General features: G+C 43.7%; 2 protein-coding genes across 2 annotated transcripts in view; one reads left to right on the top strand and one right to left on the bottom strand.

Moving 5' to 3' along the window:
* Positions 1 to 25898, top strand: part of sypl2a (synaptophysin-like 2a) — a 495265-nt gene that overhangs the window by 274206 nt on the left and 195161 nt on the right. The window lies entirely within an intron of this gene.
* On the bottom strand, positions 1508 to 24006 carry ldlrad2 (low density lipoprotein receptor class A domain containing 2). Its single transcript, XM_085160305.1, has 5 exons — positions 23626 to 24006; positions 16164 to 16655; positions 7148 to 7297; positions 6871 to 7011; positions 1508 to 4977 (listed from the first exon to the last, which is right to left on the bottom strand). Exons 1-5 carry the CDS (start codon positions 23708 to 23710, stop codon positions 4697 to 4699), a joined length of 1149 nt encoding a protein of 382 aa, XP_085016431.1. The 5' UTR covers positions 23711 to 24006; the 3' UTR covers positions 1508 to 4696.

Consider the following 25898-nt stretch of genomic DNA (forward strand, 5'->3'; position numbering starts at 1 on the left):
TGCGGCACAAACCAGCACAAACGTTTGATACCACTTTTGTTGGATTTGAAGAAGGTGGGGGGGCCAACTTCACTCACAACTATTTTCAGTTGCAGATGATAAAGGATTCAGAAAGTTTATTCATGCAGGTCCATATGACAGAGAATATGCATCTTCTTTTTGTTTTCATATTTTAATTTATATTTAATTGTGTTGTGGTTTGCAGTGTTTTGTGTTGTTTCACTTTAAATTTGTTTAAAAGGAAAAAGCTGAAAATTTAAATAGTTAAAAGTTGAAATGTAAATATTTGGTTTTTGTATTATATGATTTATTTATTACATTTTATGTGGAGTAAATAAATAAAAGTATATTTACGGTGGCCCCTAGAGACAAAGCACGTACAAACTCCGAAGCACTTACAAACTCCAAAACGTACAAAACACAACAGAAGTGCTCCAGGATGCTAGGGGGCAGTGTTGAACTTTTGTTACCTAGTGGCTACACAAGCCAGGAAGTACCAACGACTGGATTTGGTGTGTGGTAGTAAAACGTAAATGGGGTTCAGTTATGTTTATTTGACCTGAGTTAATCAGTTTTCTATTTATTTTTGTAAATATTGGGTCACAAAATGGTGAATAAATCACTTGCTACACTGGACAGCATCTGTCTCCTGCACTTCTTTAGCCGCGAAGGTCAAGTCTTATCACAGATGCCCCCCCCCCCCTCCCCCTCCTGGTCCTGCTGGAAGTTTGTTCCTGTTAAAAGAGAGTTTTCTCTTCTGATTGTCACCAAAGTGCTTGCTCAAAGGCAGTCATTTGATTGTTGGAGTTTCTCTGTTTCTCTTTGTATTATTCTTGTCATGGTCCACGGCTCGGTGTCTGAGGAGCGGTGGGGATGCCCACGCCTACGGGTGTGGCTGTCGTCTTCACACCTGCATCCCATTCCAGGCGATCATCAGGAGGACTATTTAACCCCACACGGCCGGCTGGTCCACACCAGTCCGTCAGTCACCATTCAGTGGTTATTGTCTGGCGTATTTGAGCCTTCACCTGCCTGTCCTCCTGCCCGTCTGGAGTTCAGATAAACACCCTGTCATCATCCTCTCCGTCTCCTTGGAATCCTCTCCCGCGGACACTTACTCCTCCCTCCGGTCCCCACCATCTGGCCCCGATCGCAAGATAAATAGCTCTACCCTGTTGTATGTCCCTGCTCCCCAGTAACTCTCTCCCTTTTCTGTTGCAGCCTCCCACGGTCCTGATCACAGCGTTCCCGAATCGTTTATCTCCCGGCCTCTTCTGTTCTAACATTTCCTTTTGGTTATTCCGGGTCACCTTTAGTTAAGAAATAAAGTTTATTCTGCGTGCATTTCCTGCGTACTGTGTTTGCTTCTGGGTCCAGCTTGCATGTTAGAACTACAGTTCTTGACAATTCTGGGGTCTTTACCTTACAATATAAAGCACTTTGAAGCAAATGTTGTTGTGATTTGATGCTATATAATTAAAATTAAATGGAATTAAATAGAACCAAAGTGAAAGCCTTTAGGTTACCTCCTGTATTGTACAGCCTAGCTGCACCTCGTCACACATACATGTTATGTATGGAAACTGGAACCAGATGAAATAAAAATAAGTAAGTTACCAACAACATCTTTTATTAGCAGATGAATAATAAATTCTTGCCTTTAAGTTTTAGACCAAACAAAGTCCTTCTAGCCTCTACTTTATATAATGTTTTAAACACACAGACAAAGGTAAACAAGCAAGTCAGAGAGAGAAAGGCCAAAACATCATCTGGTCAGGGTCACTTAATCATCGTTTGTTTGAACAATGCTTATTTGCATTAAATCTTTGAAAAGCCCCGTTTCCCTTAAAAGGTGCCACATTTGTAAGGAAAATGCATTTATGATTTGAGCAGCAGCAGAGTTAAGTATGTGGGTCACACTCATGCAAAACTTACAAATCTTCCCTGTCAATCCCAACAACCTATTCTGCTAATGAGCCTTGTTTTGAGCTGCGGGTTCACAGGTGCTGACAGTCAGGTGCCTGATTGATGCCTGCAGCATTCAAACATGAACCCTGCTAAAGTGGTCAGCTGGTGTTTGTCCGTCTGTCCCATCTTTGACTGGATAGGGCCCTGTCATTGGTCTAGTTCGAGCTGGTGTTCCACAAAACCAAATTGCAGCATTATTTGGAATGATCCCTAGAACCATCTCCAAAATGAAGTTCAACACTCATATAATGGGCGATGTCAGAGACAGACTGTGAAGCAGGTGTCCAAAGAAGACAACAACATAAGAATCCCATTTCCACACCTATCAGCATTTAGGAACCATAGCCAATCTTCAAATTGGTAATCAAGGCTTGCAGGATGATGTGGCCGATGGCTCTCTATCCAGACAACCGGGCTCTCTGTCCTGGTCGTTGTGTCCTTGGGCAAGACACTTCACCTACCGCCTACTGGTGTTGGCCAGAGGGGCCGATGGTGCGATATGGCAGCCTCGCCTCTGTCAGTCTGCCCCAGGGCAGCTGTGGCTACAACTGTAGCTGCCTCCACCAGTGTGTGAATGTGAGAGTGAATGAATAATGGCATTGTAAAGCACTTTGGGTGCCTTGAAAAGCGCTATATAAATCCAATCCATCATCAAGAAGGGTGGTGAAACATTGGTCTGCCCAATCAGAAGCAGGACGCACTCAACGACGTCGACTGGGACATGTTCAGAGCATGCACAGTCGACATCAACGAGTTTACGGGAGTAGCAGTATACTTCGTCAATATGCTAGCGGAGGAGATTACCCCCACTGCGAGAGTCACCACGTTCCCGAACCAGAAACCGTGGGTCGACAGATCGGTCCGCACTGCAATGAACGCCAGGACCGCCACCTACAACGTGGGTCTCGCCACTGGCGATATGAGCGCCTACAAAGCGGCCTCATACGGCATGCAGCGTGCGGTGAGAGATGCCAAAACGCAGGCACTGGCTGCGTTTGGCAATAGGCTGTTTGGTACTGGCAGAGAAAACAGAGGTTTGGTGCTTGTAAGTGTTTGCTATCATCAATATTCATTTTGTAAAAAGGGCCATAAGGATGATCCATAATACTGGTTATAGAATTCACTGATCCGGTTCATCACTGTACAAATTATATATAAAGCAATAAACAACCCACTTCCTGACAATATTCTCAAATTGTTTTCTAAAAGGGAAGAGGGATACAGTTAGAGGGGGGAAATAAATGTAAAACATCCCTGTATTCATACAACACTAAAAGGCTTTTGCATCTCTGTGTGTGGAATAAAGAACTGAAGCATGACTCAGTTTAAACAGACGTTCAAAACTATGGTTTTTGCAAAGTGCAGGGAGGAGGAAACGCTCTGATCAGGTGTTCTCCCCCATTAGTTTCACAACAGCGATGTGTATGTATGTGTGTGTGTGTGGGTGCACAAGTATGTTTACACAAGTATATATATCTGTAAATGTAAAAGCCTTTTGATGTGTTACTACAGTTATAAAAGCAAATACATGTAACAAACTGTACGGAAGAATTTACAATGGACAGGGAGAAACGGTGTAGCCTATTAGTTACTACGGGGGGGAGAGGGGGTGGGATTAAATAAGCTTACACTTCTTCCAGCTGCTTTTTAAACATATTATTTATCATTTATAATTATTATTGTTTTGTTTTGCTTTGTTTGTTTGTCTCCTTTTTCTCTGTTGTTGTACTATTTTAACATGTTCAAAATAAAGAGACAACACAAATACAAATGCTGTTTCCTTAAAATGTGGCATCACACATACAGCCGTTTAGAGTTATTAGATTAATTGCCAAGAAGCATTGTTACATCAAAGAACTACCTTAACAAACACAATTTTCCTCATTTGATTCCCAAGAAAAACAGCACTTAGTACTTGCTGATGGTTTTATAGGCCATTCAAGCCTGTGCAGGTCTATGATTGTGTCATCCTTCATCAGCTATTTGGCCTTACTGTAGTGGATAGGTCGGAATGAAGGAACTGGTTCTGCAGACAGAAGTGCTTTATACAAATAATGAGTAGAGGTTAGCAGTCTCTGATTGATTGATTCATTGACTGATTAGGATCTGTGTGGTACATGGGCACACAGCTATATTCTGGCTGCATTGGACAGGTTCACCACGAATTTCACTTAATGAAATCCAAATCAATTTACAGCGTTTGTTATGTGGTTTTCTGGATTTTATTAGAGACTGTTCATTTCTTTGGAACTGAGAAACATTACACATTTATCAGGGGATGGATTTGTTATGTTCCCCACAGTATGTCAGCATGGAGAGTGAAAAGTGAACTTTTCAAAGGGACAAACAGCTGCTGTCACCAGGTGGGCCACTCCACTGCTGTTTCTTCAGTGTATGACCTCAGCATACTTTGTGGACACGTGGTATATTTTCACAGCATGACTAAACAGTTACTTCAAAGACAGAGTGAAAATAGCATGTATATGACTAAACACTGATCACATACTAAACTGCAGATATAAATTCTATCCTGCTTTATCTTCTCATAGCAACATAAACGACACCACCTGTGTAATTACATTTACAACACAAACCACATTTAATCGACTCCATCACATCTGTCCATGCCAGAGTGTCACACATCGTCACACACCACTCAGCCTTCATGATTCATGTCCATGCCATATCTCTGTGTACCAATCATGACCTGTTGGACAGTCCTGCTGCTTTACACACCTGCTGTAGTAACCACCGCGGTCCCCATCGCTGTGCCACTGGCATGTGTGTGTGGAGTGACTTTTCCCGGTCGGTGCTCCTTATTGCAGATACAGCTGTGAGTGCATAACTGGCATGAGGCACAGGCTGAGTTGCAGCAGGGTAAGAAGCGACAGGCGCTAACTCGCCACATGAAGCAGCCAGGTGACCAGAAGCACCAGCAGAGCACTATGCCACCTGTCACCATGCCCATGATGATGTAGAGAACCAACAGGGACAAAGAGGCAGGAGAGTCTAGAGTTAAAACAAAGAATAGTTATTTGTATCGGAAATGACAGTCGTAATTAAATAAACACCAGCAGTGAAAAAGTACATTCATTTATGTGTGTGGTGGGGAAGATCCATCTCACAGAAAAACAACAGTCAACAATACAGTAACACCCAACAGGGTCCATGGACTTGGAAATGTCCTGCCTATTGATCATCCATTCATAAAAAAGTGTCACCCTGGCAGGCGACTACTTCCTCGCTGCATCGTTGTACTGAACAGTGTCAGTGTCGCCCAGCCACTTGAGCATCTTTTCCTCGAGATTTCTCAGTTTCTCCCTGACGTATTTTCCCTGTGTACAGGCTTCCCAGATCCCCTGCCTGTCTCCCCTGTCGCTTTGAACTCTGTTGATGTGTGTGAGTGACGGTGAGCGTTTTGGATCAGACTGCTTGAGTGAGTCACGGACGGAGTAAAGAAGAACTAATGTGGGTGCCTGCCTGAGACCTTTCCCTCACCCTTGGACTCCCTCGAGCCCTGTGTTTTCTTATCCCATTGTATATATTTATATATCTTCACCTGGTGCAATATCACAAATAAACCCTTCATCTTCTCCCTAAGCTTCTGAGTCCTGCAATTGAGTCCTCTACCAAACAAACGGTGACAAAAAGTCATAAACCACAGATTGCCTGACCATCCATCAGCACTTCAGAGCCTCTCTTTATGTTCCTGCTGCAGAGAGTTCCTTAAAAGTATATCTGAATATGAACAAAGGGCCAAAATATATTTAAAAAAACCCTCCACTATTTCAACTGAATGCTCACTTTGACTATGATTATGTTGCTCTGTAGATATTTGCTATAACTTACTTCTCCACAATAAATTAAGCACATGAATGAAATTCTGACCACTGAAAGCAAGTAGTCTGCTCCTCTAGATAGAGCTCTGCAGCGATGGGCAAAGCGAGGCGCTAAAGTAAAAACCACCATCGCTTCTTGCGGATACCCCTTCGGTGCCAGCTGTGGTCTCAAGGCTGGGGCTGAACAACAACACCCTGATAATGACTGTGTTTAGTCTGTTCTTCCCATTCCATGCAAGGCCACCTGGGTTGGCTGGTAGACTGTTTACTTAGCTGGGCAGGGCGAAGGACGCTGTCTCAGCTGAACTATGGACACACGCACACACATACACTTACACTGATAAGCACACACTCACCCCCCTCCCTTTCCAAACGCCTTCGATGCTTGTTTCCTGCGGGGGAACACGGTGGGTCTGTGTGCCGCGCTGGAATGGTAGCGCTGTGTAGGGCGGCTGCTGTGTTAGCTTCGGATTACTCCCCCCACCCAATCCTGTGGCTTGTCATGTCTTTCACAAGTTGTACTGTGGATATTTATGTGTTTTTTGTGCAGAGGAGTTTTTTGTTTCCTGTTCTCATGCTGTCCTACCATGGAAGCACAGCATGAGTAGAGGTCTCTTTTTTCCTCTTGCACTTTCCCATTGTAGTGTATATTTCAGTGTTTTTCTGTAACGCTACCGATCTCCGACTTGTATCCCCATGTAATGTCTGTGTTGTGTGTGTAAGGCTGTGCATGTGGCGAATAAAGCTTTGATTGATTGAATGAAATTCTGACCACTGAAAGCAAGTAGTCTGCTCCTCTAGATAGAGCTCTGTAGCGATGGGCAAAGGCTTTGTGAAACACTGCAACATTTAAAGCAATTGTGCCAGAATTGTAACGAGGCTTTGAAACAGTCGGACACCTCCACAGTCACCCCTACTGGCCACATCACATCTGATAATGATCTTCTGTGAAACAATGAATGAAGAAATGTCATTGGACTACTCTTGAGTGCAACTGAATTTTGTTATTTAGCAGCCAACTGACTGCAGGGTGTAAGCGCTGTCTTTGTGCAAGTTTACGTACCTGCTGCCGACTCGGGATTGGGAGGACCAATCGGAGCACCACAGTTCATACCTGTCAGGAAGGGCACAGTGGGTGGACTCAGAAAGGGATGAGGAGGGGTCGCTATTGCTGGTGAAGGTTCAGGAGGTAAAATTTGACCTCCTGAAGAAGGACAGATTTGGGTCAGCTATTAAATATTAGAAATGGTGTTTCACTGGTAGGCTTTACAATACATTTCTTAAACAGTTTAGTATTCCAAAATCCTCAAATTTCCTAAGTAAGTATCAGCCTAACTGACCTTTGCAGCCTGTGGTGAGGTTTTCCTCCAGGTCACTTCCATCCCCACAGTTATCAATGCCTTTTTCATCACACACCAAACTCAGAGGGATGCACTTTCCATTCCTGCAAGTGAAGTAAGGCTCGTTGCTGCAATCTGATTGATTAAAACCTGAAGGAAGAAGACGACAACAAAGACAGTGAAAAAGAGGGATTACTTTGGTAGTAGGACTACTGCCACTGAATACTGACGCACACATTCAGTGCAATGGATTTCTACCTTGTACAGAAAATAGGTATGATAGGTATGGTCAGAGGTGGGAAGTACGAAGTACAAATACTTCCTTACTCTACCTAAGAACATGTATCTGTACTTTACTTGAGTAGTTTATTTCCTGACTACTTTTTACTTTTACTCCCTGACAGGCTTGTTACTTTTGGTTTGATGGATTTGAGTTGAATGCGTCAAACATCAAACCGATTAGAACTTTGCCAAATTTGTTTGTTTGGTTTATGCCACAGCACGAGAACGACAGCAACTGTCTGTCAGCTGTGGTACTTCAGCATCGAGCTAGCCCTACAGAAGAGGAGCGAACATAAAGAGTGTGAGGTAATTTCTAACACAGCGTTTCTATCAGCTCAACAAACACAAACTGTGTGTGTGCAGTTTGTCTCTCAGGCTACGTTCACACTAGCCTAGATAGATTTGACGAAAACCTAGATAGGTTTTCGTCTGAAAACGCTCCGCGTCCACACTAGTGTTTTCAGTCATTTTCACAGAGTTGTGCGTCTGCAGGCGCAAAAGCGAGTGGGAATTAAAGAATTTGAAGAAAAGCTTTCTGGAGCATGTACAAACTGATAATAATCTTTTTTTAGGGCTGTCAAAATTGAGAGCAATCAAAACAACTGCTGTATAATGCACTCCACTATCTTTTTTTAAGTGGTCACATGACTGCATCACATGACTAAAATGTGTCATCGTTTTAGAAAGTCTGCGCTTTCTAGTGTCCACACTGCACCAGGGCAGCTCCGTTTTGAAATGTATGCGTTTTCGAGAGCGTTTTTCCCTCGAGGAAAACGGCGTCTCAGTGTGGGAGGCCAAAACGGAGAGAAAACGATGTGTGGACGTAGCCTCGGTGTGTTGCAGCTAAAGGTCCAGCTGCCATACTTGACAGGGAGAGAAGTGAAAGAGAGCTAACTTCACTCAAAGACCAGAATCAGAATGTCTTTATTGTCATTGTCACAGGCACAACCACATTATAAGTTGTCCCTGATCAGTGCATAAAAAATAAAAATGTGAAAATATAAATAAAACAATAAAATTCAATAAAATCAATAAATAAAATACTTAAAGTGCTAATAAAAGTAGTATGAGCACACATTCACATACATTCCCACATACATGCTTCAGTCAGCGCATAGATCAATTCAAGTGTGGCGTGATGGACATTTTTTAGTAGCAGCAGCTTTTTTAAGACAGTGGGTGTTGTGTAGATCTTCCAGTGTGGGCAGAGGGCAACTAGTGATCCTTTGGGTGGTGTTAATGATCCCTTGGAATGCTTTTCTCTGAGCCACGGTGCAGCTAGTGTACCAGATGCATATGCAATAGGTCTGTGTCTGTTGGTGGCAGCCAGCAGTCTCTGTGAGCCAGTGCTGAGGCTCAGGGCTGAGGATGTGTGATGGCCAACTCTCACTCTCTGTCTACAGCCTGAAGCTGTCAAGCCACATGCAGGTGCTGTATGGAAGCCCCAGGTCCTGTAGCTTAACCACCAGTTTGTGTGGAAGAATGGTGTTAAAAGCTTAGCAGTAATCCACGAAAAGCATCCACACATAGCTCCAGGTGTGTTACGGCAGCATGGAGTGCTGTGGCTACAGCGTCTCCCGTGGACCGGTTTGCTCTGTAAGGGTCCAGGTTGCGAGGCAGAGCTGCTGTGATGTGACCGGACCAGCTTCTCAAAGCATTTCATTACCACTGGGAAAAAAGGGGCGATCGTGGCTCAAGAGTTGGGAGTTCGCCTTGTAATCAGAAGGTTGCTGGTTCGAGCCCCGGCTTGGACAGTCTTGGTCGTTGTGTCCTTGGGCAAGACACTTCACCTACCTCCTACTGGTGATGGCCAGAAGGGCCGATGGCGCGATATGGCACCCTCGCTTCTGTCAGTCTGCCCCAGGGCAGCTGTGGCTACAACTGTAGCTTGCCTCCACCAGTGTGTGAATGGGTGGATGACTGGGTGTGTAAAGCACTTTGGGGTCCCTGGGGGGGCTAGTAAAAGCGCTATACATATATGGTGGAGGACTTCAGGCAGAGTGGGACAGTCACCTGTGCGAGGGATTTGGTGAAGATCCCAGCCAGCTGTTCTGCACAACCCCTCAATATTCAACTTGGCAGGTGGAATCAGGACCAGCCGCCTTCCTTGGGTTAACGGCTTGCAGAGTGAGCCTCACCTCGTGCTCTTCCAGGGTGAGCGTGGTGCTGCTGTGGCTCCAATACCTACGGTACCATGGCCTCAAAGCGGGCGAAGAAGATATTCTTGTCCTCCGCCAGCGGCAGGTCACCTTCAGCAGCTCTGAGGTTGATCTTATAGTTAGTTAGATGATGGATACCCTGCCACACCTGCTGGCTGTTGTTACTCTCCAGATGGTTCTCAATCCTCCTACTATAGTTCCCCTTCGCCTCTCTGATGCATCTCTTCAGGTCGGATCAGGCTGCGGTGTAGTGGTCCCTGTTGCCAGACCTGAAAGCAATGTTCCTCTCCTTCAGCAGCTCCCTGACCTCCCGGGTCATCCAGGGCTTTTGGTTGGGATGTGCCCGGATACATTTGTCTACTGAAACAGTGTCTGTGCAGTGTTTTATGTAGCAGAGAAAACTGTCTGTGAACATTTCCAGGCCTTTAAATATGATCAACCTATCTCTAATAATCGGCTTCAAGCTGGCTGTAGTTAAACCTTTACTCAAAAAGCATCTCTAGACCCAGCAGTCTTAGCTAATTATAGGCCAATCTCCAACCTTCCTTTCATATCAAAAATCCTTGAAAGAGTAGTTGTCAAACAGCTAACAGATCATCTGCAGAGGAATGGTGTATTTGAAGAGTTTCAGTCAGGTTTCAGAGTTCATCACAGCACAGAAACAGCTTTAGTGAAGGTTACAAATGATCTTCTTATGGCCTCTGACAGTGGTCTCATCTCTGTGCTTGTCCTGCTAGACCTCAGTGCAGCGTTCGATACTGTTGACCATAATATCCTATTAGAGCGATTAGAACATGCTGTAGGTATTACAGGTACTGTGCTGCAGTGGTTTGTATCATATCTATCTAATAGGCTCCAGTTTGTGCATGTAAATGGAGAGTCCTCTTCACACACTGAGGTTAATTATGGAGTTCCACAGGGTTCAGTGCTAGGACCAATTCTGTTTACATTATACATGCTTCCCCTAGGCAGCATCATTAGAAGACATAGCATACATTTTCACTGCTATGCAGATGACACCCAGCTCTATCTGTCCATGAAGCCAGATAACACACACCAATGAGTTAAACTGCAGGAATGTCTTAAAGACATAAAGACCTGGATGGCCACTAACTTTCTGCTTCTTAACTCAGATAAAACTGAGGTCATTGTACTCGGCGCTGAAAAGCTTAGAAATATGGTATCTAACCAGATTCTTACTCTGGATGGCATTACCTTGGCCTCCAGTAACACTGTGAGGAACCTTGGAGTCATTTTTGACCAGGATATGTCCTTCAACGCACATATTAAACAAATTTTTTAAGACTGCGTTTTTCCATTTGTGCAGCATCTCTAAAATTAGAAATATCCTGTCTCAGAGTGACGCTGAAAAGCTAGTTCATGCATTTATTACTTCCAGGCTGGACGACTGTAATTCATTATTATCAGGAAGTCCTAAAAGCTCACTGAAAAGCCTTCAGTTAATCCAAAATGCTGCAGCAAGAGTCCTGACAGGGACTAGAAAGAGAGAGCAGATTTCTCCTGTTTTGGCTTCCTGTTAAATCCAGAATTCAAAATCCTGCTCCTCACATACAAGGTCTTAAATAATCAGGCCCCATCTTATCTTAATGACCTTGTAGTACCATATCACCCTATTAGAGCACTTCGCTCTCGCTCTGCAGGCCTACTTGTTGTTCCTAGAGTATTTAAAAGTAGAATGGGAGGGAGAGCCTTCAGTTTTCAGGCCCCTCTTCTGTGGAACCAGCTTCCAGTTTGGATTCAGGAGACAGACACTATCTCTACTTTCAAGATTAGGCTTCAAACTTTCCTTTTTGCTAAAGCATATAGTTAGGGCTGGACCAGGTGACCCTGAATCCTCCCTTGGTTATGCTGCAATAGACGTAGGCTGCCGGGGATTCCCATGATGCATTGAGTCTTTCCTTTCCAGTCACCTTTCTCACTCACTATGTGTTAACAGACCTCTCTGCATTGAATCCTATCTGTTATTAACCTCTGTCTCTCTTCCACAGCATGTCTTTATCCTGTCTTCCTTCTCTCACCCCAACCAATCACAGCAGATGGCCCCGCCCCTCCCTGAGCCTGGTTCTGCCGGAGGTTTCTTCCTGTTAAAAGGGAGTTTTTCCTTCCCACTGTCGCCAAAGTGCTTGCTCATAGGGGTCATATGATTGTTGGGTTTTTCTCTGTATGTATTATTGTAGGGTCTACCTTACAGTATAAAGCGCCTTGAGGCGACTGTTGTTGTGATTTGGCGCTGTGTAAATAAAATTTGATTTGAATTCCTGATGTTCAAAGATATCCCAGTTAGTCCTGTCAAAACAGTCCTGCAGCTGCTGAGAGGCACCCTCTGGCCATATGGTAATATCTTTCATATGACATTATGTTTTATCACAGTGCTGCAAAACAAACTGAGTCAAACTAAGTGTGTTATTCAAAGGCTGCATTAAAATCCTCTGCAGACGAGTGCAGGATAAGCAGGTTAGTTAGTTGTAGTGTGATGGGTTTAAAGTAAAGAACAGTGTTTGACTGATACACTATGGCTGTGTCATGGTCAGAGTAAGGTTACATCAAGTGTAGCAGCGATTCATGTGAATTTAGCTGATGATGCTAAGATTCACTGACTGAATTCCACCAGTCAATAAATTGATTTCCACACTGATTTAAGTCGTGTACATCCACAAAGAGTGGATCAATGACCAGGGTTCCCATGGTCACTGATCATGACTCAATGATCATTGATCAGTGGTTGTTGATATATAGTCATGAGAATTTGCATATTAATGATCAGTGAACTGACCTCTGAGCCCATTGTTCCTTCAGTGGGCTGGTTTCAGTCATTATGCAAATGCCCTGTTTATAAGATTGAAACCTGCAGTCAGCTGAGACTGAAGATGTCACCTGATGATGAGCAAACATTTCTCCCACTGAAAACGTCCAGATGAACAGAATCAACTTTTTGGGATTTACTCACCTGGATAATAAAGACATCAATAAATTTGAACCCTCTTTTGAGGATGTTTCTATTTTTGTGAAACTGAAAACCCCCCAAAACAAAACAGAAAATGTGTACAGTCAGAGGTTAAAGTGGATTCAGCAGGTGTGAACCCTATAACTGGTCTTGGTGGCTCAGTGTGGGGAAAGTAATCATAACTCTCAATAATCTCTACTAAGAGCTGCAGTAGATTTTCTTAGTGTACAGGCTGTGATCAGCTGACCTGCTGCTCTCTGTGGATGAGCAGCAGGTCACAACCAGTAAGTTGTGTACATCTTACACAACTTACTGGTTGATGTAAGTTGTGTAAGATGTACACAACTTACATCAACCAGATGTGAGCAGATGTTTGTCCTGGCTGATTTCCATCCTCCACACTGACAGCACGCTGTTTATGCTGTCTGTTTTTTTAGGTGGTATAAAGTTGATATGATGGTGGAATTCAGTCAATGAATCTCAGCATCATCATCTAAATTCACACGTATCTCTGCTACACCTGCTGTAATCTTCCTCTGACCATGAAACCACAGCCACAGTGTATCACTCACACACTGCTCTTTACGTTTAGGAAGTCACCCACTGAAAACATGCAGATGAAATTATTAAGCCAAGTGCACAAAAGTATACAGATGATTTGTTTTTAAATATAAATCTATGTGTCTGCTGCATGACACAAAACCTTTTCAAACTTCAAACCATACCGAAGACGTTCTTTTACCACAAACGGCACCAATTTACACTGAACAAAATAATCTGTTTTCACATCTCTACTCAGTGTTGTGTGGAAACTGAAAGACACAATAAACACCTGAACAAGCGACAACAAACTCAGCTTGACAAGAAAACAAAGTGTTGTCTTCTGAAGAAAGATGCCCTGTGTTCTGGTTCTGGTCCATTTTATAATGGAAGATGTGGTTCGGACAAGAATGAATATATCTACCAAATTTGAAGAAATTACTTTCTGGCCTTCCTGAGGTATGACAAACAGAAATCTGCAAATGTAAAGCCTCCACGTATTGCTGACACAGAATCACAAAGTCTAGCTGCAGATACAGTGAGGGGGGTAAAGAATTGACCCCCCTGCTGCAACCTCAAAGGGAGATATCAAATTAAATATCACCAAAGAAACAAAACAGCACTTATATAAAAGGCCTGAGTGGAAAACTTGGCAAACCCTAAAAAATGCCATGTGCTGTAAACGTTGGTCTATTTCCAGTGATCTGCCAACAACTAATATTAAAACAAAAGACTCCTCATTGCTTTTACAACTACTCTGAATACAATCTACATCACTGTTTAAGAACTGAAATATGAACTTTTGCACTATTCAGCAGTGTTGAATTTGTATGTTTTAAACCTTTTTTTCCATCAAATATCAGCCCACAGACTGGCTGTGCCCATACATTACAATGGCACATACATAGGAACAAATCAGTAAATCAATTACAGCTACTCCTCTGTCCCCTTCTGTCCGCCTGTGCCTCAATCTTATTCCACACCCTAGACATCCACATTACTCACACTCTCATAACACATACATATAGAGGCTTGGGGGTGGTCTGTGTATTGAACCTCACCTCTGGTGCTGGTGGCCGCCTCTTGATTTTAAATGCATGTAGACATTGAGGGTTCTCGAGAGGGGCCGTGCTGACACCTGCTGTTCTCTGCCAGCAGCACCGTGCCCTCCCGTGTTTTACATGCACTTGGGAACAGCACGCAGCAACACTACACATGAGTGGGAGGAGGGAGGTATGGGGTCTTCACACACCCCCGTTCTCTGTTAGCCATTGGGACGCAGAGGCTGGGAGGACGAGTTGGCCGTCCAATTGGGGTCTGTGATGCAGGGCCTCCTGGCTGCTGCAGAACCGGGGCGGTATGCTTGTCTCCACCTCCGGGGAAAGGGTTACATCTCCTGGGTCCAGGGCTAGGCGCTCATGTATGTACCGGCTCACTCCCGGTGGCTGCTTGGCGGGTCCTGGCGCCCATGGCTTGGTCGGGCCTCTTCCGGGGGTTGGGGGGCCCTCCGGCTTCTGGGCCTACGGCTCGGTTCACTCTGGCACAGCTGGCTGCCGGCAGAGCCCGCGGGCACGCCACTGCAGTGCCCTCTGGCTTCTGCTCTGTGGCTGCTGGGAGTCCCCTCGTCTGGGGCTCTCCTCAAATCTTCCCAGGAGGGTGGCATGGTTGCCCCTAAAGTGGACCTCTTTGGGCTCTCGCACTCTGGAGCCTCTGGATGTCTGGGGCCTGGATCTCCTCCATGCATGCTTCATGCCCTGGGGGACAGGGCTTTGGCTCCCTACACCCTCTAGCACATAGGTGTCGAACTCCAGGCCTCGAGGGCCGGTGTCCTGCAGGTTTTAGATGTGTCCTAATCCAACACAGCTGATTTAAATGGCTAAAAGACCTCCTCAACATGTTTTAAGTTCTCCAGAGGCCTGGTAATGAACTAATCATGTGATTCAGGTGTGTTGACCCAGGGTGATATCTAAAGCCTGCAGGACACCCCTTCTCTAGCAGATCGTTACATGGAGAAACCTTTTGAAAGCAAGTGCACTGATCCACACGGGTTTTCAGACAAGCTACACTTTTCTTGGCTGCTACCTCAAAGCACACTGTGTGCTGTCGGTCCTGCGTGCTGCACAAAAACATTTAATATTTAGTATTTACTGTTATTTACACTTATTATGTTGCTCTCTTTTTTTTTTTTGCTTGTTTTCTTTTTTTTCTCTCAACAGGTGATCTGGGAGATTTTCTTTTTTTTTAAGTTTCCTTTCTCACTGTCCCTCTTCCCCTCTGTTTTTCTGTCCCTTCAACTTTCTTTCTCCCTTTCCTATCCCCCAGCCATGTCTGTCCGTCTGTAACAACTGAAAATAAAATAAAATAAATAATAACAACAGGGGTTGATCAAATGGACTAAAACGGCAAGGCCGTGATGATCCACTTGGAAAAGTAAATCCATTGGGTGCCTTTGTTGGCTTTCAGACATCAACTCTGATGGCTAAAGAACCAAACCGGACAGGCAAAAAAGAAAAGAAATCACACCTGCTCACAGAACCGATTTCTTCCATTCCAACCTCAGCACTACTCTGGGCAAAATCAAAGAGCTGTCAGTGACAACCCTGCAGACATGCACAAGTTGCAGGAGTGACCTAGCCAGTCTCCAGACCTCAGTCCTGTAGGAAATCTGTGGACAGAGCCCACGTTTTGAGTTGCCAAGTTGCAGCAAAGACACCTAAAGGATTTAGAGAGTTTCTGCAAGGAGTAGTAGGCCAAAAGCCCCCAGCGCTACTTCTCAAATTAAATTAACACTGACTTTAAATGATGCAGCATCTGTCTATCCTGTTAAATCTCCAGTGACATTTTGTATCTGCAAAATAAAATGTTACATTAAAATACAAGACGTGTTATTCCAGTTTCTCATAAGCTTCTTCTGTCATCGCTGTGGGTTTTTGCTTTTAACTTCAGCTGACCTTCAAGTAAAACAAAGCAGAACCTTCCTAAAGTATGTGTTTGATTAAAGGTCTCCTGTTTCTTAGTTAAAGACTGACTTTCAAACACATTTTTATAACCTTTACTGTGTTTTTCTTACCCAGTCTGAAGGAGGTGAAGTCCCCCACAAAGTCAACTCGAGGCTGAGTCCCCCTGGTCACCAGCCTCAGGGTCAGGTAGTTTCCTGTGGACAGCACTGGTCGGGGTGGGCTCTTCCCACAAAGAGGAGGCCCCAAGAGAGGCGAGGTTGTGTCCCGACCATCATAGAACTGAACGTAAGAGCCGGCATGACACGGATCTTCTGAGTTTTCACCAGAGGTAGACTGCGATCTGGGGCTGAGAGGGGCAGAACCGTGGGGGGACAGAGACTCTGGCAAGACAGGCGCAGGACTCAGGGGGGCCACTCGAAGCAAGCTGTAAACCAGGAAGAAGCGGAAATGGAACTGGACCTTGTCTTTGGGAGAGCTGGCCTGCATTGTCAGGTGGCAATCAGTCCCCATGATCACGAAGTAGTACTTCTTGGATTCCTGGTGTGAGTTGATGATCATACCGTCACCTTGGATTGTCTGGCCACAGAAATCCACCACATTCACTGACAGGGAAGAAAAAAAACATATTACACATATTACACAGTCAAAGCAAGGTTGTTACAGATTTTTAAAAGGTTACTACGTTTTTGATCAATTTCTCTTTATTAAAAATGGACTAACCTGAACACACTCTGTGTTTTTGAGTTGTGTTGCTTTTGTTTTTTTTGTGGGTTTTTTTTTTACAGTATTTTAAAGTATTTGGAACCATTATGGTTGTTTGAGTTTATGTTGCCTTCCTTTCATCTTAAAGCTATTGTCGTGTAACGTCAGCCAACAAATTTCAGCTTGCTGAATATTTTCGCTTTCCCATTCTCTGTAAACTGTGCAACTCTGACTTCATTGTTTAATGTTCTTACAAACCAAAAGAATTCAGTAGTGTCTTTTTTTTTTTATTAAACTAACGTTTGCACATCAGCACAGATATGGATTTGCAAACGAGATGAAGGCTTCCACCTGAATACCATTTTGTTCACAATTACCAACCCAAGATAACAGCTTTTTGGTTTACACTTGACTACAATTTGAATTCCTTCTTCTTTTCTGTTTTTTTTTTCTTCCTTATTGGGTCTATGCAGAGTAGGGGAGACCGGGGATAGTTGTAACGTGGGTCAGTTGTAACACTTCCAATTTCTCCAATCAGGGCTAAGTTTCAAATGATGTGACTCATCCTGTACATGCCCAACTCAGTTCTGCTATCACATGTGAAAAATCAACACATTTTGTCAAACACAGACAATTTAACACGAAAAAAAGTAATTTGTATGCCAAAAAGTAAGTTTTTCTACTTTATTTCAATTTCTAATAGCATTATCTGCTTTGCAGTTAAACTCATCAAACTTAAATTATGTTATTTGTATGTCTATGGGGATATATTCTGTGTAGGTCTTTAGTGCTAATGTTTTAGCCGTTGGCTGTAATGTTAGCTAGTTCATGGCTATAGGAGTCTGGATCAGTTGTAACAGCAACAGTCTGGGTCAGTTGTAACAATAATGCAGATGTTACAACTTACCGCACTATTACTGTAACTTATATTAAACAAGTTGGGGCAATGACATCAGCAGAGAGAGGTTCACTGGTCGCTTTTGTATATGCGGTTAATGCCATTGGCAACACAATTCCTCCACTGTTTGTGTTCCCACACATACATTATGCAGACCACTGTGTCAGAGATGGACCAGTAGGAAGTACTGGTAGTGGAAATAAATCAGGATGGGTGCAAGAAACAGATTTCCTCATCTTTCTGAAGCACTTTGCAAACCACACCAAGGTAAGCCATGATAAAAAGTAATGGAATTGCGATGCTGGTGAACAACTACATTTTTTCAGCTTCGTTGTTATGTTTAAAATTGGTGCAAGAGTTGTAGGTTATAATGCCCACTGAGCCAATGAGGCCAAAATCAAGGAAGACCAACTAAAATTAATGAAATATTCAGTTGCAGAAAATTCCATAATTTTTCTTTTTTGGGGGGTTGGAATATGTTCAAAAGCTAGATTTCTGCATTCTGTCACACACACACACAGCTACATAAATGTCTCTAAGTGCATTCATGTGTTGAATAAACAAAGATTACATGTTAATGTTTTGTTAGTACCCTTATTTCATTGTGTTACATTTCACCCCAGGATATGTTACAACTAACCCAGACTATGGGGTTAATTGTAACATTTCACCCTTTGTGTTGGAGACCATACCATGCAATGGGTAATTGTGCTGCAGAGAAAATAGCTGCACTATTTAATAGCCGAGACATGTAAATACTTTGCATTACATTTTCAATCCACTACCTTAAAAGAGCTCCAATTTACAGACAGAAATGTCAAAAATGTTACAACTATCCCCGGTCTCCCCTATCTCTGGTGCTACCATGTTTTTCAGTCATCTCTGGCTAGCCCTGGGATGTTTTTATCAAACTTCAACTCAAAATGTGCGCTAACCAGTCTGGTGTTACATTAACCCTTTCACACACAGTGCTCACTACAGTAGACAGGTATTTATAGGTGGTGTTGATGGTATACTTGCACATAAATCACTACACACTGATGTGTCACTCCATACCCTGCCACCCACTGGTCAGCCAGCGGACTGACTAAGTGTACATGTAAAAAAAACTCTTTGAAAAGTAAATTAAAAAAAAAAGTAAGCTCAAAAATCTTTTTTCATGCCTAAAGATGAATAAAAATACTTGAGAAAAAAAAATCCTGATTGAGGGTGTCATAATTCATGCAGGACAGGTTTAAATGGTGGTTCTAGGTAGAAGTTGACTTTTTTCCTTTTGATCGCATACACCCAAAAATTCAATATTTGCTAAATAAGCCCATTTAAACAAAAGTCATGAAAAATAACATAATGTGGTTTTAATTTAACAGAGTTACAGAATTATTAAAATGCCACGGAGGTCAAAACGACACCCTTGGCAGGAAAATAGCTGGCTGACAAGGAACAGGACCATTTTAGCCTGATAGGTCAGAGTTAGTTAAACCACATCTGAAGAGCAGATCCTCGGCGGACACACATATCATAACATTGTAGACCTGCTCTGCTAAATCTACCGTGGGACCAACGTCTAAGAAGCAGCTTATCTAAAAGCAGGCTCCGGCAGCCTCCACACTGTCACCCATGGCCCCTTCCCTCTGGGCCCCAGGCCAAATAATGAGGAAATTTATGACCACCCCTGAAGTTTATTAGCTTTGTTTCCATGGCAACTTGAATGTCCTAAGGCACATGAGCCCCTGTTGGTGGGAAACAGCTCATCCCCTCCACATGGCCTAAGTAAATACAAGACCTGGAGAGGATAACATCCAATGCATGGGTGACCAGAAGGTACAGAGGCCTCACTAAAGAATTTTGCAGGTTGAAAATTCAATTCATCTCTCAAAAATGTATTGTAAATGAAGTCTATGTTGTTGAGCTGACAGACGAGGGGTTATTCACAATGCTCACAGGTTATATTTAGATTTGATTTGATAACTTTTGTAGTTTAGTAATTGTTTTTTTTCTTGGGCAGCTTTCATGAGTTCCTGGAGGTTAAAAAAGGTAATTTGACCCATTCTTATATAGTCCTTTTCTACTCTCCCAGAGCACTCAGTGTTTTAGACAACATGCACTTTTTCTCTCTACGTAATATTCACACACACTCATACACTGATGGGTGCTTTGGAGAGCAACTTAGGGTTAGTAATTTGCTCAAGGATATTTGGCCTGCAGACCGGAGCAACCAACAACCAGTCAACACTGCTCGTCCAGTGCCTAAGCTGTACAAGCACTCAAGAACACATACAAACAACAGAAATACACTCACTGGCCACTTTGTTAGCGACACTATTTAATTAAATTGAAAGCCTTTATTGTCATTATACATAGTATAACGAGATTAGAAACAGCTCTAGAAAAGTGCATGCGTACCTTAGCACATTATAAAGACTATACAATAATTTAACTATACACTTAATATAAATATAAATACACAGTACAGTACTGGATGACAGAGACAGACAGGCAGAGAACTGATGGTATTTCAGCGCAGATTACTTTTTGTGCAAGCACCCTTAGGATGTGTAGCCGCTGCTGGGCCATCTTGACTAGCGCCGTGGTGTTAGTTGACCAGGAGAGGTCTGCAGAGATGTGGACGCCAAGGAATTTGAAGGACTCCACTCGCTCTACACTTTCTCCGTTGATGTGCAGGGGGCCAGAGGCGTCCAGGATGAGTTCCTTGGTCTTGGTGATGTTAAGTGTCAGGTTGTTTGATGCACACCATTTTCCCAGTTTCAGGACTGAGAGTGTGAGGGGAAGAGAGGTGAGGGCCGAGCTTCACCCGCTGGAGTCTGTTGACCAAGAAGTCCTTTATCCAAGAGCAGGTGGGTGGTGGGAGCCCCAGGTTGGCTATCTTGGTGATCAAAATGTCCGGTATTATTGTGTTAAAGGCAGAGCTGAAGTCAATGAAGAGCATTCTGACATCTCTCCCGTGTTGTTCCAGGTGGCTCAGTGCTGTGTGGAGTGCAATGGCTATGGCGTCTTCGGTGGATCTGTTAGTCCGGTATGTGAATTGGTGTGGGTCCAGAGTGGGGGGGAGACAGGTTCTGATGTGCCCCAGAACCAGTTTCTCAAAGCACTTGGTGATGACATTGGTTAGTGCAATTGGACGGAAGTAACTAAGACTGGTTATGGCCGACTTTTTGGGGATGGGAACGATTATGGTAGATTTCAGGCAGGGTGGGATGACGGCTTGTTCCATAGACAGGCTGAAGATGTCAGTGAAGACCTGTGCTAGCCGCTTGGCACATGCTTTGAGGACCTTCCCAGGTACTCCATCGGGACCTGCAGACTTCCTGGGGTTCACGCCTCACATCCTGTGCCTCGAGAGTGAGTGGGGGGTTGCTAGAGGCTGGTGTGGGTTGCGGTGGTCGTTGGGGTGGTGTGGCTGGGTGCTGTGTTTTAGACTCAAAACGGGCAAAACATGTGTTCAGCTCCTCTGCTAGCCCCGCGTCTCAGGTGTCACAGGATATCCTTTGTAGTTGGTAATAGTCACACCTGTCTGGGGTCATCGAGATGTTCCTCTATTCTCCTCTTGTATTCTGCCTTGGTGGTCCTGATGCCCCTCCTTAGGTTGGCTCGAGTGGTGCTGTACAATGCTCTGTCATCCGACCTGAAGGCTGTATCACGAGCCTGGAGGACCATATGGACCTGGCTCGTCATTCAGGGTTTCTGGTTTGGGGACAATCGGGGGAGGGTGACCTCAGGCCAGGTGGTGATGGTCCTCTTTATGGGCTTTGTTTGCCAGCTAAGGGGGTGTATGCTATATGCTAGTTCAACATGCTGGAAACATGTCTCAGAATTCTGTTCCATGACATGACATCGTGGCTTTGCTGCACATCCATGATGAAAATCTCCCGTTCCACCAAATCTGAATGTTTTCTATTGGACTGAGTTCTGGTGAGTGTGGAGGCACTCTGAGTTCAGCGAATCTTCAACTAGGACCATCACCTGTGGTGGAACCAGCCTCCAGTGTCAGTTCAGGAAGCAGGCACCAAAGCATCAGCATCAAACTTTTGTTTTTCATACTGCAAGCTTGGGTCTTCGACAATGTTGTTGATGTTGTTCCTGTGATCTGCTGGAGCCATTCGCCTTGCTTGGGAGTCACTGCACCAAGCGCTCCGATTGCCACCACTGTTACCTTCATCCTTCACGTCTTCTAGAGCCCTTGGTATTTCTCCAGCCTCTCGTGTTACTACTTCCTGATGTTGCCGTCATTCAGTATTGCTGCATCTATCACTATGGTCGTCTTCTTCAGTTGGTCCACCACCACTATGTCTGGTTGGTTAGCCACCACCATTTTGTCCGGGGTGGTTGTAGCTCAGGTGGTAGAGCAGGTCAGCTACTAACTGGAAGGTTAGTGGTTCCCATGTTGCTCTCCGAGTGTGAATGTTAGATAGGGAGCACTTAACAACTTAGCTTGCGTGATTGGGTGAATGAACGAGTTGTATAGAGTGCTCAGATAGAGTAGAAAAGTCCTGTATAAGAACCAGCATATAGTTAGGGCTGGACCAGGTGACCCTGAATCCTCCCTTAGTTATGCTGCAATAGACGTAGGCTGCCGGGGATTCCCATGATGCATTGAGTTTTTCCTTTCCAGTCACCTTTCTCACTCACTATGTGTTAACAGACCTTTCTGCATTGAATCATATCTGTTATTAACCTCTGTCTCTCTTCCACAGCATGTCTTTATCCTGTCTTCCTTCTCTCGCCCCAACCGGTCGCAGCAGATGGCCCCGCCCCTCCCTGGGCCTGGTTCTGCTGGAGGTTTCTTCCTGTTAAAAGGGAGTTTTTCCTTCCCACTGTCGCCAAAGTGCTTGCTCATAGAGGGTCATATGATTGTTGGGTTTTTCTCTGTACCTATGAAGCACCTTGAGGCGATTTTTGTTGTGATTTGGCGCTATATAAATTGAATTGAATTGAATTGAATTGAATTGAATTGAATTGAATTGAATTGAATTGAATTGAATTGAATTGTATCTGGAAGTCCCACAGGATCTTAGCTCGGTCATTCTCCATCACACTACTGGTCATGTCCCACTTTGACCTCTTAAATGTCTCCCACAATTAAATTATTTGGTCTCATATGGTGGGAACATAAGTAAGACAAACCCTTAGGTATAACAACATCAGCCATCACATCTCCTTACTTTAGAGGTCTGGTCTAGGTTTGCTCTTGAGTTTGGCTCCCATCTGTATATTTCATGTACAATAATTAATTTAGTAAGACACAGAACACATTTACAAGCAAATACATGTTAGCAGCCTAGCTTAATCGTTTCTAGTGATGAAGGACCCTGGAGTGTACATCATACATGTTTATCGCACTACCGACTTATATACATTATAAATATATTATCTCCCCCTTCTAGTAATGCAACTTCTGCATGTGGGACGTTTCAGGCTTTGGAGAGGCAAACTGTGAAATGGACACGGTGGACTGTGACACTTGTTTGTGATTACAAGCCGAATTTTGTTGGGCACTGTCTTCATAGACCTTTAGTTCAAAAGAAGTTATGTAGAAGGCAAAACGTGTGTGATATACAGGGTCAGTGTTCCTGAGCCTAGTCAGTGATTTCTACTTTATGGACAGCAGTACAGCCTGAGCACACACTGAAGCACTAGAACGTCTCGGCCTCTCATGTTTTTGAAGTAATTAGTAGAAATACTAACAAATAAACTTGGCCTGGTTTATTTGAAATGTGTTGCTGGTGTTTTTGGAAAACCCTTGTTAACGCAATTGAAGAAAAAAAACACACACAGAGATTTTAAAATGATTGCATGTCATAACATGCCTTTGTTTTGTTAACTCAACTCTCACACATTTAATGCAATCAGAGCGTTGTGCACAGAGAAATACAGCACGCACACGTGCACCAAGCCTCTTTTAGCTGAGTTTGTGGAGTATTTCACACAGTTGTATCCGGGTGTTAAAAACTTACTGGTGTCAATGGACGAGGTGGAGAGACTCATGAAGCAGCGCAGCAGGAGCAGCAGTGTGAACACCCGCTGATTGCAGCTCTCCATTATCCAAACTGGGATACGAACGTGAAAAGCAGAGTAGGGTTCAGTCAGTTCACAGGTTAACGGAGTCACTTTAACCTAAATTTGTCACATTTGTCCAAAATAGAAAGTGCAGCATGCAAGAGTGTGACTGTCTGTTTAGCGGTGTGCTCCTCTCTTCTGTTACTTTGTTATTCGAGTTGAACCTTCTCCTTCGTGTCCAGTCATCTCCTTGACAACACCCAACCAATCAGCCTTCAAGTTAGGGAAGGGGCGCGCACGCACGCACGCACGCACGCGCACACACACACACACACACACACACAGTCTTTGTTCAAAATAAAGGTCCACTCACTTGATGTAAACGTCATTTAGTTAGCTGAACTCTCCTTCTTTTAGCTGCTTCTCTGGTTTAAGGCTAAGTTAGTAAAGTTATGTGCTTAACCAAAGACTGGCAGCTGTAATTGCAGCAAAAGGTGGTTCTACAAAGTATTGACTCAGGAGCTGAATAATTACACACACCCCACTTTTCAGTTATTTATTTGTAAAAACTATTTGGAATCATGTATGATTTTCGTTCCACTTCTCATGTGTACACCACTTTGTGTTGGTCTTTCACGTGGAATTCCAATGAAATTGATTCATGTTTGTGGCTGTAATGTGATAAAATGTGGAAAAGTTCAAGGGGGCCGAATACTTTTGCAAGCCACTGTACCTCAGTTACTGAACTCAAGTGAAAGGATAACAAGTGTACAAAGACAACAGTATGGAGTCATAACAAGTAACATAAACACATATAAGCTGTTTTTAATGTTTAATCTTGTTACTGTGACCAGTTCTCTAACTGGGCATTTGTGACTTTTATTTGCTTTTAAACAACCTCATGAGACTGAGGTCTGCTGACTGTCAGGGATGAAGCTGTGCCCATTTCACCCAATCCTCTTCACCTTGATGGGGGAACACTAAAATCTGTGTCGTGGCTCAGCACGGGCAGAGTGTACATGATGTGATCAGCAAACCTGCTGCTCTGTGTGGATTTATACAACTGATGTTTCACAAGATGTTCACACCTTCACAAGCCATCTTGGATGATGTGATTGGCTGTAGCTCGGGAGGTAGAGCAGGTCATCTACATCAGAAGGTTGGTGGGTCGAACCCTGGCTCCTCCAGTCTGCATGCCAAATATATTTGGGCAAGACACCAACTCCAAGTTGCTCTCTGATGCATCCATCAGAGTATGAATATTAGCTGTGACTGAAAGCTTAGAAGCTGTGAATGTGGCATGTTGTATAGAGTGCTTTGAGTACACTGGGAGTAGAAACGTTCTATACAAGAATCAGTCCATTTACCATGATGTCCATCCCCTACAATCACACTACACTCTTTATACTAGACCACTGGTTCTCAAACTTTTCACAATGACTACCACCTCATAAAATATATAGCTCTTGAAATACCTCGCTTCTGTCAGTCTGCCCCAGGGCAGCTGTGGCTACAACCTGCCTCCACCAGTGTGTGAATGTGAGAGTGAATGAATAGTGGCATTGTAAAGCTCTTTGGGTGCCTTGAAAAGCGCTATATAAATCCAATCCATTATTATTATTATTATTCACTCTTATGACCGACATTAAAATACAGTAGTAGGGATGGGTATCGTTTAGGTTTTATCCGATACCGGTGCCAAACCGGTACTTTTGAAACGGTGCCGGTGCTTAAACGGTGCTCAAACCGGTGCTTAAAGAATGGAGAACACAAAATTGGTCCAAAAACCTCTCATGTTCAGCTGTTTTTTTGTAAAAAGATAACAATGTTAGCCTTTTCTGCAGCTATGGGGCATATATGGTATCACTCTTGGCTGGAAGCAGTGCTTAAACAATGGAAAAAACACAAACTTTGTCCAAAAACCTCTCATGTTTAACTGTTTTCCACTTTTTCTTTGGTCATTTTAGCCTTTTTGGCCAGGGTGAAGGGAATATCTGCCATCATGTATTATGGAGTTCCACAGGGTTCGGTGCTAGGACCAATTCTGTTTACATTATACATGCTTCCCCTAGGCAGCATCATTAGAAGACATAGCATACATTTTCACTGCTATGCAGATGACACCCAGCTCTATCTGTCCATGAAGCCAGATAACACACACCAATTAGTTAAACTGCAGGAATGTCTTAAAGACATAAAGACTTGGATGGCCACTAACTTTCTGCTTCTT

This window comes from Neolamprologus multifasciatus, chromosome 5, assembly GCF_963576455.1.
Source record: "Neolamprologus multifasciatus chromosome 5, fNeoMul1.2, whole genome shotgun sequence".
NCBI classification, from domain to species: domain Eukaryota; kingdom Metazoa; phylum Chordata; class Actinopteri; order Cichliformes; family Cichlidae; genus Neolamprologus; species Neolamprologus multifasciatus.

What these genes read in the sequence shown, in the direction of transcription:
- ldlrad2 (XM_085160305.1), bottom strand. Translation starts at nt 23,710, where the DNA reads ATGGAGAGCTGCAATCAGCGGGTGTTCACACTGCTGCTCCTGCTGCGC. An exon ending in CCTCACCACAGGCTGCAAAG is followed by an intron (nt 7,012 to 7,147) that starts GTCAGTTAGGCT and finishes GTCCTTCTTCAG; the next exon opens with GAGGTCAAATTTTACCTCCT. An exon ending in CAATCCCGAGTCGGCAGCAG is followed by an intron (nt 4,978 to 6,870) that starts GTACGTAAACTT and finishes TTTTAACTCTAG; the next exon opens with ACTCTCCTGCCTCTTTGTCC.